The sequence below is a fragment of the Lampris incognitus genome, chromosome 18, assembly GCF_029633865.1.
Source record: "Lampris incognitus isolate fLamInc1 chromosome 18, fLamInc1.hap2, whole genome shotgun sequence".
In the NCBI taxonomy this organism is placed as follows: Eukaryota; Metazoa; Chordata; class Actinopteri; order Lampriformes; family Lampridae; genus Lampris; species Lampris incognitus.
Window position 1 is genome coordinate 2,580,659 of NC_079228.1, and position 17,690 is coordinate 2,598,348.

General features: G+C 42.2%; 1 protein-coding gene across 1 annotated transcript in view; it reads left to right on the forward strand.

Annotated features, from left to right (window-relative positions):
* sema4ab (sema domain, immunoglobulin domain (Ig), transmembrane domain (TM) and short cytoplasmic domain, (semaphorin) 4Ab) overlaps positions 1-17,690 on the forward strand; it is a 375,735-nt gene that overhangs the window by 156,315 nt on the left and 201,730 nt on the right. Inside the window, exon 3 of the mRNA XM_056298286.1 lies at positions 2,067-2,126. Coding sequence (XP_056154261.1) covers positions 2,067-2,126 — 60 coding nt within the window. The remainder of the gene's footprint in view (positions 1-2,066; positions 2,127-17,690) is intronic.

Genomic DNA, 17,690 nt, shown 5'->3' on the forward strand with positions numbered 1-17,690 from the left:
AATGGGGTCTGCACGTTCTTTCAAACTGCGAGAGAGCAGAAAGTAATCAATTCTAGAACGAGATTTAGGATAAACAGAAAAACATGTATAGTCCTTCCTGCCCGTGCTCTGAATGCACCACACATCAAGTAGATTTAGGTTTCCTATCATGGTGTTCAAAGCAACTGATGCTAATTGTGTGTATGAGGCCAATAAGGTGAATCTGTCCAGGTTGAGGTCACAGACCGCGTTCATATCCCCTCTTCCAACTAACTCAACCTTTGACAGGGATAACAACTCCTTAGTGAGTTCGGGGGGGGGGATTAGAATCAAAGACTGTAGGTGCATATATTAATACAAAAGCTATTTTCCTACCATATATGGATGTACATAGGTATGCTATACGACCAGATGTTTCTTCACTCGTCTTCTCAACCACTCAAGCCAAGTCCCTTCTGGTCAAAGTAATAGTCCCCCTAGAGTGAAAATAATAATACATAATAATAAATAATGATTACATTTATATAGCACTTTTCTAGACACACAAAGCGCTTCACACTGAAGGAGGAAACTCACCTCAACCACCACCAATGTGTAGCACCACCTGGGTGATGCACGGCAGCCATTTTGCACCAGAACACTCGCCACACATCAGCTTGAGGTGGAGAGGGAGGAATCATTGAGCCAATTACATGGGGGGAAGATTAGGTGGCCTAATGGAGAGAACCAGATAGGGAATGTTGCCAGGACACCGGGGAACCCCCTACTCTTTGTGATAAGTGCCATGGGATCTATATTGACCACACTGAGTCAGGACCTTGGTTTAATGTCTCATCCGAAGGATGCCATCTCCGACAGGACAGTATCCCCATCACTGCACTGGGGCATTGGGATTTGATATTTGTTGTTTTTTTTGTTCAGACCAGAGGGAAGACTGCTCCCTACTGGCCCACCAACACCGCTTCCGGCAGCAACTCCGTTTTCCCGGGAGGTCTCCCATCCGAGTACTAGCCAAGCCCATGCCCGCTGAGCTTCCGTCATTTGGCAGAGACAGGGTACATGTTGGTATGGCTGCCGGCAAGGTCTGTCCCTATCATAAGAGACAACCGAGATCACCTTGCGTATCATGGTGGTCTGACCATTATTTTTAGGGTTGTTCATCCTGTGAGCGCGCTCTATTTGGATTTTTGCACTGCCCAGTGATGGGATCCACTTGGGTAGCATGTCTTGCAAAAAAGGTGACCGCATCGCTCCCTTTTCTGTTGGCCGTTATCCCCGTAATTCTCACGTTATTCCTCTGGTCTTGATCCTCCAAAGCAGCCAGTTGTAGGTGCATCTTCTCCAGTTCAGATGGGTTGTTAAGTCATTTCATGTTTCAGGGCTCTTGTGTCAGCCTGAACGCAGTCCACTTTTTCCTCAGGTCCCTTTACCATTTCCAAGTGAGCTTCCATATTCTTCTGTAGGTTCTTCTTCTTCTTCTTGTTCTGATCTGTAGGTTGTCAATAGAAATTATCATCCCATCCATGGCGCCTTGGACGGCCCGTGTGACTGCTTCTTCTAGACTGGTCTGTTGTTTAGCTAATGCTAGCTTGATAGGTTCGCTAGAGCAGTTAGCTTACACAGCGCCGCTCTCCAATTGTTTGCATTTCACTGGTGGATTTTTTTGCAGGCGAGCTGCCTTGTTTGTTTGTTCCTTGACATGTCCACTAATGTTACTGACTTACGAAATAAAAGTGTCGGGTAGATAACCTGACCAAAGTGAGGGATCGTTAGTGAGAGCTTCAGAGTTCTCCGACCTTTGCGCTTGCAGGTCACTTCCGGTCTCGTTGTGAAGTCTTCTTAAATAATGATTCCATCAGTGACAAGGCCTTTCCAGTTTTATTATGGACCTTTGTTGGGTAACACTGCAGGAAGCACATTTTTGTTTTGCTCAATTTCTACCCCCCCCCCCCCCCCACACACACACACATGCTTCTGCACGCACACATGCATGCACAATCAGCACATGGTGTGCTTATCATTCAAAACACAAACACAGCTGCTCTGACGGTGTGACATTGACCCTCCTTTTTGTTTTCTTCTTTCAGCTAGACTGGGCTCCTACAGAGAGAGACCTTGAACAATGCTCCATGAAAGGCAAGAAAATGGCAAGTATTAATGAACAAGTTCACTAATTCAGTAGTCATAATTACTGTGAATTACACTCTGTCAGTAATTGTCTTGATAGTCACGTGGTCATCTTCTCCACCTCTGGGGCCATTTTAAATATCCATTGCCTTAGGATGGACTCCCACCAGAATGTTCTCTAAATAGGAAGGGAAAATGTTAATATGTGCCACCTGCTGGTTGCAGGTGGCACATACAATGTTTTATTAATTATCCTACAGGTGGATTTAAAAAAATGCTCTACATTCATTAGTTTTCATGATTCTAATTTTTTCAGCACTTCAATACACAGGGTATGAATGACATTACATTAACCACGTTTTGTAAAAGGCATAACAGCATACCACAACAGACCTGTGGCTGCTAACAAGCTGCAGCCTGGTGCTCTCATAACGACTGTGTCTTGTTTCCATGAAATAAGAGTCATTGCAGAAATCATGGTGTAGTGTTTTGTGCTGGACTGTTGTCACCTGGTGATGTGTAATGAGTGCCAAGAAGCACAGTCTCTTCATCATCACTTTATTGCTCCACAACACCTGCTAGATGATGTATGAAGGTCACTGACTGGTCCATCTCCACTTAAAGCACAGGAATGAGAAGGTTATGTAGCTGGCTAAAAGCTTCCCCTCCATTAACCTTAACAAACAAGGAAACAAACAATAATGTAAATTAGAAAGTAATGGTGCCTTATTTGTATACATGGTGGTGAAGTTACCTGTAAAATGTACTTCATCACATAAGCAAACTAAGGGTTAACAGCTTGCTGCTTACCTAACACCACTGCTCACACTGACTCGCCAAGATATGATTAACTGTTTTCCTTGTTTTCCCTGAACAAAACCTTCAGCTAGCTCTGTGATAGGGATGTCACCCGTTCCATATTTTATGGAATTAATGAATAAAATCCCGTTCCGTCCTTCAGATGAGACGTTAAACCGAGGTCCTGACCCTCTATGATCATTAAAGATCCCATGGCACTTATCACAAAGAGTAGGTGGTCCCCCGGGGTCCTGGCAACATTCCCAACCTGGCTTTCTCCATCTGGCCACCTCATCATCCCCCATGCAATTGGCTCAATGGTTCCTCCCTCTCCACCTCAAGCTGATGTGTGGTGAGTGTTCTGGTGCAAAATGGCTGCCGTGCATTACCCAGGTGGTGCTGCACATTGGTGGTGGTTAAGGCGAGTTTCCCCCTTCAATGTGAAGCATTTTGGGTGTCTAGATAAAGCGTTATATAAATATAATCCATTATTATGTTATTAAAATCAAAAACAATTAAGAATCAAACTATTTTTCCTCATACATTATTATTAGAGAGTAATTGTTTTTTGTAAACGAATTACATTGTGGATGGGCAGCACTGACTTTCCACGCTTGTGTGTGTGTGTGTGTGTGTTTGTGTGTCTGTGTGCATGTGTTTTCTGGTACATGTTGCCTTGTGTTGCAGCCGCCAATCGTGTGCTAGCGCAAGCGTATACTTCTCACAAGCCACATACAGCCATGGCTTCTTCCTCCTCAAGTCCTCCTCTGGTACTGAGGCGTTTACAACAATATTGAGTTGAATGACAGGATCAGTATTGAAGATTGTGAGGAAGCCTGGCCTGAGTGGCTAAAATGTAGGAGGCAGACTCAAAACTGTTTCTGTATGATAAGTGATTTATTTACATGGTGTAGCTACATGTAAAACAAAAGAATGAACAACAAAACTCAACTCATAACAACTGAACTGAAATTAACATCATGTGCACACATCTACACCCTGACGTCCTTCCCAACTTACAACTCCAGAGCTACTGTTTACATGCTCTGGGACTTGATCAGCAGCACCTGAGTTTAGGCTGCACCACTGTGGCAGGGAAAGCCAGCGCCAATGATGATTAAGATGATGGGACAAATGGTGTGTTCTCACACACTGTGTCACAAGGATCGTGGTTTGAATGCGTCAGAGAGGAGGCATTCAACACACATCGATTGATTGTATGCCATAAAGCATTTTTCTGTTGCCAAGGGGGGGGGGGGGGGTTAAGCAGCATATGTGTGGTGCGGTATGTAAATGACCAGGAGGTGTTGAATAATGTGCATGCACCTGGCAAGAAAGTCCAGTCCGTGATCCAAGAGGGGTTGTCCGAGGAAGTCCGGGTCCGAGATCCGGGAAGTTGAGTCCGAAAGGAGGAGGTCCAGGTAGACACGGGGGGAGATCGCTGTAGAGGGCTGCCTGATGGCCGCAGGTGTGCCTGATGGCCGCAGGTGTGCCTGATGGATGATGGCAAACACCTGGTGCAGTGCAGCGCTCGTCTCCTCACTCGGATGTTTCCGGCACGTCCGAGCTGGGGGAGTGGCTTGAACGTGCCGGGGAGACAGCTCGGGGCGGTGTAACCACAACAGGGTGGCTGTCATATTTTTTTGCACATAGTTTTGCACCTCGGCCCATTGTCACCATATTCCGCTGAAGTGCTCACACAGCTTGTGTGATGATGTGATTATTTGTAAGGAGGATTTGCATTTTCTATAGAAATTAGTTTTTTGTTTTGGTGATAACTGTCTCTCTACGTGATGTTTGCTCATTGCATTGCCTAGGCTGGACTAGCATCTTGATTTGTGTTGCAGAGCTGGAATGGTCATGGTAACTTCTGCAGTACTATAGGAGAGACACAGTAAGCTAGGCTAGTAGTTTGCTTTTGTTCCTGGTGAGGGAAGGGTGGTCAGAGGTCAGAGGTCATAGGGCCCGGGTGTAAGAGTCACGGTTCACTACTGTGATATGATAACTGCTCACCTACTCACCTTCAGGAAATATAAAGATTTGATGTTTGGAAGATTACCCAAGAAATTAAATATTAGGCAACATTCTTGTTAGCTAGTTCCATACATAGAATTACAGATAGGATGTTAGGGTTTGTGGAAGACCCCAAGCGCACGACACCAGACAGAGATGGGGTTAGCCGAAAACTGGCGTACTTTATTCCTTACGCGTACAGATAGTCAAACATAGGAAGGCAATGAGCGACAAGGAAAAAACGGAAAGTCCAAGGGGGAAAAAAACTCGTGGCCACGGCGCGGGGTGAGTGAGCCATAACATAGGAAAGGGAGAAGTAACCTGCTGTCCTATCATGAGTTGACTGATGTTAAACATTGCATTAGCCTAATTCTGATTAGGGGGTCCAATTCTTTAAATGTATAATATTTAATGAATCATTATGACAATTATAGATAATACAAGGGATACAGATTGATTTTATTTCGAACATGCTAAAATAACAAAACAAAATACACAGGCAGGAATACAAGAACAAATGGAAATAATAGTAAACATATTTTGCAAACTCTGTAAAAACACAAGTAATAACTGGACCATGTTCAAAAAGGGCATAGGATGAAGTAAAGAACTTTTCTGGTCCTACCCCTTTCTTATACTTTATCAATCAAATCAAACCAAATCAAAACTTTCAAGACAAAACAAAAGTGGGAAAAAAAAGAAAAGAAATGCCAATGCATAGAGCTCAAAATAAACAAAACAGTACAAGTGAAACAAGGCACCTTACACGTCATGTATCATGTCATGTTATTCCAGTCCACCTCTTTGTTCATCCAGCCTATATCTATTCAATATGTTGTTTTTTAAACAGTTGTTTAAATGTACTTATTGATGTACACATCTTCATTTCTTTTTTACAGTTGTTCCACAGATTGACTCCTTTGATGGATATACAATGAAGATTTGCATTTGTCCTCACTAGTTTTTTTTGAATACACATATTCCTCTGAGATGGTGTATACTTTCCCTCATTTGGAACAACTTTTGAACACTGTTTGGTAATTGCTGTTTTTTACTCTGTACATGATTTGAATTGTTTTGAAGTCAACCAAATCCCTAAAATTTAGTGCTTTCAGTTTGATAAAGAGTGGGTTTGTAGACTCTCTGTAAGTGCTTTTGTTTACAATTCTTATGGCTCTTTTTTGAAGGATGAAAATTGGATCTGTGTTTGTTTTGTACAGTGGCTTGCAAAAGTATTCATACCCCTTGAACTTTTCCACATTTTGTCACGTTACGACCACAAACATAAATATATTTTATTGGAATTTTATGTGAAAGACCAACACAAAGTGGCACACAATTGTGAAGTACAAAGAAAATTATACATGATTTAATTTTTTTTTTACAAATAAAAAACTGAAAAGTGCGGTGTGCAAAAGTATTCAGCCCTCTTTTCTCTGAGTGCAACCCATTGCCTTCAGAACTTGCCTGATGATTGCTGAATGATCGAATGTTGACCTAATGACTAAATAGAGTCAACCTGTGTGTAATCTAATCTCAGTACAAATACAGCTGTTCTGTGATGGCCTCAGAGGTTGTTAAGAGAATATTGGGGAGCAAACAGCATCATGAAGTCCAAGGAACACACCAGGCAGGTCAGGGATAAAGTTGTGGAGAAGTTTAAAGCAGGGTTAGGCTATAAAAAGATTTCCCAAGCTTTGAATATCTCACGGAGCACTGTTCAATCCATCATCCAGAAATGGAAAGAATATGGCACAACTGCAAACCTACCAAGACACGGCTGTCCACCTAAACTTACAGGCCGAACAAGGAGAGCACTGATCAGAGATGCAGCCAAGAGGCCCATGGTGACTCTGGATGAACTGCAGAGATCCACAGCTGAGGTGGGGGAATCTGTCCACAGGACAACTATTGGTCGTGCACTGCACAAATCTGGCCTTTATGGAAGAGTGGCAAGAAGAAAGCCATTGTTAAAAGAAAACCATAAGAAGTCCCGTTTGCAGTTTGCCAGAAGCCATGTGGGGGACACAGCAAACATGTGGAAGAAGGTGCTCTGGTCAGATGATACCAAAATTGAACTTTTTGGCCTAAATGTAAAACGCTATGTGTGGCGGAAAACTAACACTGCACATCACTCTGAACACACCATCCCCACTGTCAAACATGGTGGTGGCAGCATCATGCTCTGGGGGTGCTTCTCTTCAGCAGGGACAGGGAAGATGGTCAGAGTTGATGGGAAGATGGATGGCGCCAAATACAGGGCAATCTTGGAAGAAAACCTGTTGAAGTCTGCAAAAGACTTGAGACTGGGGCAGAGGTTCACCTTCCAGCAGGACAACAACCCTAAACATAAAGCCAAGGCTACAATGGAATGGTTTAAAACAACACATATTCATATGTTAGAATGGCCCAGTCAAAGTCCAGACCTAAATCCAATTGAGAATCTGTGGCAAGATCTGAAAACGGCCGTTCACAAACGCTCTCCATCTAATCTGACTGGGCTTGAGCTGTTTTGCAAAGAAGAATGGGCAAAACTTTCAGTCTCTAGATGTGCAAAGCTGGTAGAGACGTACCCCAAAAGACTTGCAGCTGTAATTGCGGCAAAAGGCGGTTCCACAAAGTATTGACTCAGGGGGGCTGAATACTTTTGCACACCGCACTTTTCAGTTTTTTATTTGTGACATTTTTTTTAAATCATGTATAATTTTCTTTGTACTTCACAATTGTGTGCCACTTTGTGTTGGTCTTTCACATAAAATTCCAACAAAATATATTTATGTTTGTGGTCGAAATATGACAAAATGTGGAAAAGTTCAAGGGGTATGAATACTTTTGCAAGCCACTGTATGTGTTCCCCCACACTTCCACACAGGAGGTGATGTATGGAAGTATGAAGGAGCAGTACAAGGTGTATAGTGCTGGTTGATGCAGGAGATCTTTGACTTTATATAGTATTGCAATTGACTTGGATATTTTTGCTTTAATATACTTTATACACTCACCGGTCACTTTATTAGGCACACCTGTCCAACTGCTCGTTAACGCAAATTTCTAATCAGCCAATCACATGGCAGCAACTCAATGCATTTAGGCATGTAGACGTGGTCAAGACGATCTGCTGCAGTTCAAACCGAGCATCAGAATGGGGAAGAAAGGTGATTTAAGTGACTTTGAACGTGGCATGGTTGTTGGTGCCAGACGGGCTGGTCTGAGTATTTCAGAAACTGCTGATTTACTGGGATTTTCACGCACAACCATCTCTAGGGTTTACAGAGAATGGTCCGAAAAAGAGAAAATATCCAGTGAGCGGCAGTTCTGTGGGCGAAAATGCTTTGTTGATGCCAGAGGTCAGAGGAGAATGGCCAGACTGGTTCGAGCTGATAGAAAGGCAACAGTAACTCAATTAACCACTTATTACAACCGAGGTATGCAGAAGAGCATCTCTGAACGCACAACACGTCGAACCTTGAGGCAGATGGGCTACAGCAGCAGAAAACCACACCGGATGCCACTCCTGTCAGCTAAGAACAAGAAACTGAGGCTACAATTCGCACAGGCTCACCAAAATTGGACAATAGAAGATTGGAAAAACGTTGCCTGGTCTGATGAGTCTCGATTTCTGCTGCGACATTCGGATGGTAGGGTCAGAATTTGGCGTCAACAACATGAAAGCATGGATCCATCCTGCCTTGTATCAATGGTTCAGGCTGCTGGTGGTGGTGTAATGGTGTGGGGGATATTTTCTTGGCACACTTTGGGCCCCTTAGTACCAATTGAGCATCGTGTCAACGCCACAGCCTACCTGAGTATTGTTGCTGACCATGTCCATCCCTTTATGACCACAGTGTTCCCATCTTCTGATGGCTACTTCCAGCAGGATAACGCGCCATGTCATAAAGCTCGAATCATCTCAGACTGGTTTCTTGAACATGACAATGAGTTCACTGTACTCAAATGGCCTCCACGGTCACCAGATCTCAATCCAATAGAGCACCTTTGGGATGTGGTGGACCGGGAGATTCGCATCATGGATGTGCAGCCGACAAATCAGCAGCAACTGCGTGATGCTATCATGTCAATATGGACCAAACTCTCTGAGGAATGTTTCCAGTACCTTGTTGAATCTATGCCACAAAGGATTAAGGCAGTTCTGAAGGCAAAATGGGGTCCAACCCGGTACTAGCAAGCTGTACCTAATAAAGTGGCCAGTGAGTGTATGTGGTTTCCAACATAATTTATTGTCTATTATTACTCCAAGAAGTTTTATTTCTGACACTTTTTCGATTTCTACATACTTTATCATGAGCTTCTTGTTTGAGTTTGTTAACCGATTCCCAAATATTATGAATTTCATTTTGCATAAATGTAGTGTTAGTTTATTTGAATCAAACCAATTCTTTAGTTTCTTCAATTAATTTCCTTCTGTATTCAAAAGTTGTTCCAAGTTGTCCCCACTGCAAAGTAGGTTTGTGTCATCTTCAAATAAAATTATTTTAAGTGTTTTTGAAACCTCACATATATTATTAATGTACAAAATAAACAATGGCCCCAACACTGAGCCTTGAGGAACTCCACACTTAACCTTCATTAATTGTGATTTATAATTATTAATTTGCACATATTGCAACCCGGGAACCGTCGCCACAGCCGGGACGCGAACCCGTATCTCCCACACCGCGAGCGACAACGTTAACCAGTCGATTAAAGGTTCCGACCCGTTAGCCAAGGGCTAAGTGAGCCTATTCATCTGTGATCATTACCTTGCCCCCTTCCTTCGGGATTCGTGTCCCCGCGAATCGCCACAGCCAGGACACGAACCTGGGGCTCCCGCATCGCGAGCGACTATGTTAACCAGTCGACTAAAGGGTCCGCCCCGTTAGCCAAGGGCTACCGAGCTTATTCATCCGTGATCGTTACCTTGCCCTCTTCCTTCGAGATTCGCGTCCCCGTGAATTGCTACAGCCAGGATGCGAACTCGGCGCTCCCGCACCACAAGCGACTACGTTAACCACCCAACTAAAGGGTCCGACCCATTAGCCAAGGTGTCTACTTATTCGTGTACGTTACACTACCCCGCCTCCTTCGGGAGGCGCGTCCTCGCTCTTCAGTATATCAGCTCCCTCACGCCTCTGGGCGCACGCGCTTCCGATGACGTCACAGTCTCACCATCCCACTTCTGACACCAAAGTAGCAAACTAGGGGGGCAGCGCAGGACGCCGCATCCGAGACGCGAACCCGTGGCTGCCACACCGCAAGCGACTACGTCAACCAGTCGACTAAAGGGTCCGACCTTTATTGGTTCCTATTATTCAGGTAACTGGATAGCCAAGAAAGAGCTGCTCCTCCGATTCCATATTTTTGAAGTTTTATTAATAATAAGTCATGGTCAACCGTATCAAATGCTTTTTTTAGATCTAAGAATACTCCTACAGCATATTCTTTGTGTTCTATAGCAGGTGTTATCTCTTCCACAAAATCAATGAGTGCTGATAATGTAGTCCTATTGGTTCTAAATCCATAATGTTGTTCACACAGTACATTATGTTTTGTGATAAAATCATCCAACCTTGAGTCGAATATTTTTTTCCAGTATTTTAGAGAATTGTGAAAGCAAAGAAACAGGTCTGTAATTTGAGAGTGTGTGTCTGTCTCCAGCCTTGTATATGGGTATGACTTCAGCTGTTCTCATTTTACATGGAAAAACACCAGTTTTCAGAGACTGATTGCATATATATGTAAGAGGTTTCACCACACACTCAATAATATCTTTAACTAGTGACATTTCAATACCATTGCAGTCTGTTGACTTCTTACTCTTAAATCTTTTGGCAATGTCAGTATTTCTTTTTCATCTGCTCCCTTTAAAAACAAAGATTCTTTTAGCTGTACATCTTTACTTGCCACCTCATTTCTACAGCCAGTGCTTGTAATCTCCCCAGCCAAACCAGGACAAACACCAACCAAAAATATAATTGAATTCATTAACAATTAAGACCATATCGTTGATAGTTTTATTATTTTTGGTTAGGAAGCAATTTGGGTGTCCAGTTTTACCCTTTTTATTTTTAATAATATCATTCAATACCATCCATGTATTGTTTATGTTGTTTTTAGTAATTTGCTGTAATAATCCCTTCTGGTGTTTCTCATAATTTTTGTCAGTTTGTTTTTATGTGTCTTGTATTTGTGTTGCGAATCTTTTGTTCTCTTCTTTAAAAAGTCTTTATATAATATTTTTTTCTTCTTACATGAGTTTAATAATCCCTTAGTTAACCATGGCTTTTCGGTAATTTTCTGTTTTACTACTTTCTTAACTAGAGGACAGTTTTTTTTCCCATAAAGAGCCGTTATTATTGACAACAATGTGTCATGGGCTTTGTCTACATCTTCCACATAGACTTTATTCCAGTCTTGTACCATTAGATCGTTTTAAAAGAATTAATTGTCCCTTCTGTTTTTTGTCTAATTATTTTGCGTGTTGTGACATCCTTATTTGCCCCTGTACAGCTCTGAATGACTGCAGACACTGGCAGATGGTCACTTGTGTCATTTATTATTCGCCCACGTATTACTTTCCTATCAACAACGTTAGTGAATATATTATCAATTAGTGCAGCACTGTGGGCTGTTATTCTGGTCGGGCGTGTGATTGAGGGATACAGGCTCATACTGTACATTGAATTAATGAATTCTGTAGTGGTATTGTGTTCAAGTGGGTTTAACAAATCAATATTGAAGTCCCCACAAACAAAAACCATTGTCTTATTAATGTTCTCATACATCTCAAATAACGTTTCCCTAAATGTATCAATACATGATCCTGGAGTTCTGTATACACAGCTTATTAGTATGTTTTTTGGTTTCTCTAGTTCTATTTCTACAGTAATACATTCCATGATATTGTCTACTACTTGTGACATACCATTGATAGATTTACAGTTATAGTTTTTGTCAGTGTACAAAGCAATTCCTCCACCCTTTTTTTTTATTCCTATTCATAGAATACATCTCATATCCCTCAATAACGACCATGGCAGATTGTTCCTCATTGTTGCAGTGAATTGGTTCTTCAGCTGTCTTAAACAGTGTTGGATCTTTGAAAGGTTTGAATCCAGGCTCCTACTATTGAAATGTATGATTGATATTACTCCATTCATTTTTTAATTTCTGTTAAACTGTTCCTCAGTATAGTATTCACAATGGTTGCGTGTGTTGATGTAGAAATTGTTCTCAGGATCAATATCGTTCTCCATATCATGTCTATTATGTTCAGTGAATTCAAAGGTTTTCAGTCCAGCTGTTTCATATTCTGAGATCAGTACGTGTTGATTAGTATCTCCAGTTGGAGATGAATGACATGTGTCATTGAGGCTTGTCATGGGTTGTAATTGTCATGGATGTCAGAATTATTACCTTTGCTGTTCTCCAAGGGTTGTCATCTCTGATACTTGTCCAGCTCTGCAATGTCCTCGATGGCCAGCACTTTAGCTTCCTCTGGAAATCCATTCAGTTTTATGAACACTTGACAGTTTGTTGTCCATGTTGATTGAATCCTGTTTTGCTTCTTCAAGATGCGTGCTTGTCTGGCGATGTCCGCGTTTTTCTTCGTCAAGTGCTCGTTGATATGCACGTTGGTGCCTTTCAGCTCCCTTCCCTGCCTGAGCAGTGCTGCTTTTTTATTTCCTGCTCACAGGACGAATTATTATGGCTGGTTTCACTTTTTTATATTTTTGGGGAAGAGGATGACACGCCTCGATATCTCTGCTGTCCACTTTTACTTCCTTACTGTTGAAGAAGGGGATCACTTGCTGCTCGAGGGAGACCGGGGCAGGCTCGGTGGGCTCTGGATCCTTCGCTGCAGCCCTGGCGTAGGGCCGAGGCCGGATTTCCAAGCCGCTAATAATCAGACCATTCATCCTGGAGTATTGTTCCAGGTCTGCCACACGGCCCCCAGTATGGTTATTTATTTATTTTTTTAAATCTTTGTCATCATTTTGTCTTCTTAGGTCCTTTATTTCTCCTGTCAAGTCCATTATCCGTTGTTTCTGTTGTTTAAGGATGTTTGCGATCTCTTCTGACATAAAGTTTAGAGATTTATTTGTCTTCAGCTTCCTCGTGTGTAACTGTGCTTGCCTGCGGTGGCCCCATCTTGTGCCTCGGTGTGGGAACCGGTAGTTAATCTGGTAGTGAACTTTAACACTACCAGGTCTGGTTATGTCACCGCACCGCACCAGTGCTAGCCACAAACTGACCAAGCTAGCCTCCATAGCTAAACTAGCTAGGTTCAGCTAGCTTGCCGGTTTGTCGTCTCTCTATTTGAAGTCTGTGTTCTTAGCTCGTTGTCTCAATCCAAGCGTAGGTCAAAACCGAAATATAACAAGTAGGTAACCCAAGATCCGAAACCCAAAAGCAGCTGTTTAAGGCAAAGACAGTCCAAAAGCTGGGAGACACGAGCAGATACAAAGAAACACAGCGACCGGATGCAGCGGAACACAGCTTATTTCATAGCTGGTAAAAATTACATTCGTTTTAAAACATTTAAATATTAGGTTGAATTTATTAAAAAGAATAAAAAAATGTGTACTGAATAGATTAAAAAGCTCTGAATTAATTTGTTATTGAGAGTATTGTAACGATCACGGATGAATAGGCTTGGTAGCCCTTGGCTAACGGGTCGGACCCTTTAGTCGACTGGTTAACGTTTTTTTTTCAAATGTGGCGAATTCGGGGGGCAGCCCGGCCGGACCGTCACAGCCGGGACGCAAACTCGTGTATTCCGCACCGCAGCTAAAGGGCCCGACCCGTTAGCCAAGGGCTACCGAGCCTATTCATCCCTGATCGTTACATTGCCCGCTTCCTTCGGGAATCGCCACAGCCAGGACGCGAACCTGGGGCTCCCGCACCTCGTGCAACTACGTTAACCACTCGCCTAAAGGGTCCGACTCGGGCTACCGAGCCTATTCATCCGTGTTACAGTATTTTTATCTACACAGTTTACCTTTATTAACAAAGCATTGAGCATATTTTTGAACTTTTGAGTAATTTTAAGTTAGCTGCCACCCCCTACTCCTTTTCCTTATTTTCATCTCTCAAAGATTGCAGCCATACACTGTTAGTACAGAAGGTCTTGTCCATGCCTTGAGTCACCAGGTGTTCACACAACGGGGTGCTTTATGTGCTTAGATCCAAAGTATTTCACAACACAGCTAATAGTGAGGGAAAGTTAGGAAAATCTGGGAAGTAAAGCATTACCAAGAAATGTCTTCATGAATGTGTTCATAGAGGTGTGTAATAACATGTATTAAAATGTTGAAATTCAACACCAGGGGGAAACCCTGAAAAAACCTGATCAAAGTTGGGGTATTGACACCAGTATTAAAAAAATCAACTTCCGGTTTAGGAAAAAAGGGTACCAAAACATTTTTGTACATAATTTTCTGAACAAAAAAGTCTCTTGGGGTAAGTCTCTAACTCACTCGTGTAATTTTTTATGATTTTTAAAAGATTTTTTATTTTTTATTCTTTTTATTTTTTCGTCCCGTTCTTAAGGCCCTTTCCATCCACCCCCTCCCAGTGAGAGACCCTTGTTCTTTAATTCATCTATTCTTTTATTTTCATTTTTTGTTTTGAAAATATTGTAGTAAAATAGAGAGGAAGGGGGGGGGTCCGGGTTAGGGTGATTTTTTGAAAAAGATTTAGATAAATCATTTTTATCATAACAAATCACAGCAAGGCTGTAGAGACTTACTTTTGTTTGTTTTTTCATGATTCTGAGTTGATTGCTAGCATTTAATTTTCTCTAGATCTACTCCTTAGTGGAATAACCGCCATGCCAACTTTTGCATATATATTTTTTTGCATTTATTACAATAGTTGCAATAGTCAGAGAAAATCCATGTCAAATGCTTCACAAGTCAATGTCTGAGTCTTCTTCAAGACCATCATGAATACCATTCTTGCATGTAATGCCTTTACAAACTCCACATGCTGAGATGCACTTGACACCATTCTTCTTGCTAGTCCATGGGCCAGAGCCCAAAATTTCCTATTTCGGTACACTCAAGGTGGCAAAACTTACTTATAATTTTTTAAAGGATCCATGTCTGTAGATGATATTTTGGTATGATAACCATTCCTGAGTGGCAGCTGTATCACAGTTATCAGCTCATGAAGTTAACCACCCCCTAAAGTAAACTGCATTTTAGACGCTGGTGCATATCCTGGTTTAGCCTCATGGTCAGGACATTTTTCAATGTTCTATAATGTTGTCTTTGGTATCATTTTAAAGGGGACCTTCTTAGCTTTCATTCAAGCCCTGTTGTGGATATTTCTCACAAATATAGAGGTCACTTGAGCTCTTCAACCCGCCAATAACACACATCTTTCTGCAATGTTCGCCTAAACTATATACTTTCTTTTAGCCCTGTGGCATCTAGGAATATCAGGGACACAAAACACAAAAACTGGAATACTCACAGGACTGTAAAGATTCAGGAAATGTATAATATACCCATACTATTTCTTTGTGTGAGGTGATTGTGAACCTTAAATTAGAAGGGCATTATTACTAAGAAACTAACTAGACCAAAGCCAGTTAGTCCATGGGTCAGACCAGATATCGATATCACCCAAGGTGACACAACTTCACTGGTGCCATTGTATTTGGTACACTAACAGAAGTAAAATAATACATGATAACCTTTCCAAATGAGCAGCTATTTCATTTTTCTTTCAGGAAACCTGTTTCTGTGCCTCTCACGATTGTGTATTTGCCCAGATTTTTACACATATAGCATTTCAACACCCCTTGTACTGATTAGCCTAGCTTAAACTCTGGGACAGTTCTTAGTTGGCCAACAACCAAGGATAACCAGTACTGTGTACTTCCATTCATTGTGCTAAGCTAGGCTAACGTGCAGCCAGATAGATTTCTACTAAACACATATAGAGGAAACTGGTATCTATCTTCTTGTCTCACTCTGGAGAAGATTGTAAGCTAATTTCCCATAATGTTAGCATGTTCTTTTAACGTATATGTTAATATGATTAGTTAAAGTGGCTACGAGGAACTTTCATCTTGTGTTGATTTTAGCGGCCTCATGTGGACAAAATACAGCTGTTGCATAGCAACTAGGTAATGTATCTATTTGTGGCTATGTAAGATAAATAATGGTAATATGACGCTGGTGAAGCAAAGTAAACTTTGTTTTAGTAGTGTTCATACACCTAAGTTACATGTATTTGTTTGTATGTGGCAGGTGAAAACTGACTGAATATGGCCACTGGTGAACAAGCAAGTTTTTACCCAATACCAAAGCGCCCACGGGTGGAGTGCATTATCCACTGTTCTGATGATACAGATAAGCTGGTTTCACTACAAAGTGTCGACTCATGGAGAACTCTGCTCAGGGCAGCTCAGTTACGAAATCATGCACCAGTTTTGAAACTGGCAAAAGACATTCCTGAGGGACAGATTCCAGCAATCTACTACCACAGAAAGTGTCGCAGTATCTTCACTATGAAGCAAATTCTTGATGGCCTCCTTGCAAAAGAAAAGAAAAGTTGTGTCTCTGCTGAAGAGAAACAATCTAAGAGAGTAGCTCGACATGCTCCAAGTACATCTAGGACTTATGATGCAGAGTGCATATTTTGTCAGAAAAACAGCAAATATTCCAAGAGACAGAATACGAGAGAAGTACTGGTGCAGTGTCGAGAACTGCGAGCTGATGCAAAGATCAGGAGTGCAGCCACAAAGAAAAGGGACAGCAGAATCCTTGCCATTGTGAGTAGAGACCTTGTAGCAGCTGAAGGGCACTACCACAGGTCATGCTATAGACTTTACACCAAAGAAGAGGTTTCCAAAGGAGAGGTTGCCAGCAATGAAGATGATGATGCTGCAGCCCAGTATGAAGCTGCTGTGAATAAGGCATACAATGAGCTGTTCCTCTTCATCAGGATGGAGCTTGTTGGCAATCCTCAAGTGATGACAATGACTGATCTCTCTTCTAGACTGGTAGCTTCAATGAACTCCCAAGGCATTGCCCAAGTCAAGGAATCAACCAAGAAGCACATAAGGCGAAACCTGGAGAGTGAGTTTGCTGGAGCCTTGCAGATATTCCCTGATGAGAAAGGAAAATTCCTCCTCTATCCCGATTACTTGTCCATGAGGGAACTTGCCAAAGAAAATCAGTCTCTCAAAAGGGAGCTGCAGACCCTGAAAAGTGTCAGTGCACAAGATGTTATAGCCAAAGCAGCCATCAAATTGAGAGCAGACATTAAAAGTCAAGATGTTCCTCAAACCTGGCCGCCTGAAGTCAAACCAGAAGCAGAATGTCCTACCATTCCAGAGTCGCTCATTATCTTCCTGTACTCTCACAGGCTCAAATGATCCTGATCATGCATCCCAGAGAGTGCAGTGCCTTCTGCAGTCATTTGGCCATGACATAGTATATGCAGTGACATGTGGAAATACCAAGCCTTCCAAGCACATTGTTCTGCCATTCAGTGTCAAATCGTTGACAGGAAATGTAGAGTTGATAAACATCCTCAACCGACTTGGTCACAGTGTGTCCTATTCACAGATGGAAGCGATCAACACTGCCCTGTGTCTCCAAAAACTCTCATCATCAGGGAGTGGCATTGCCCTTCCAGCTAACATCCATCCTGGCATATTCACAACTTTAGCCTGGGACAATATCGACCGTCTTGAAGAAACTGTCAGTGGTGAGGGAACATCTCACAGAGTCAATGGGATTGCTGTGCAAGCAAAGCCA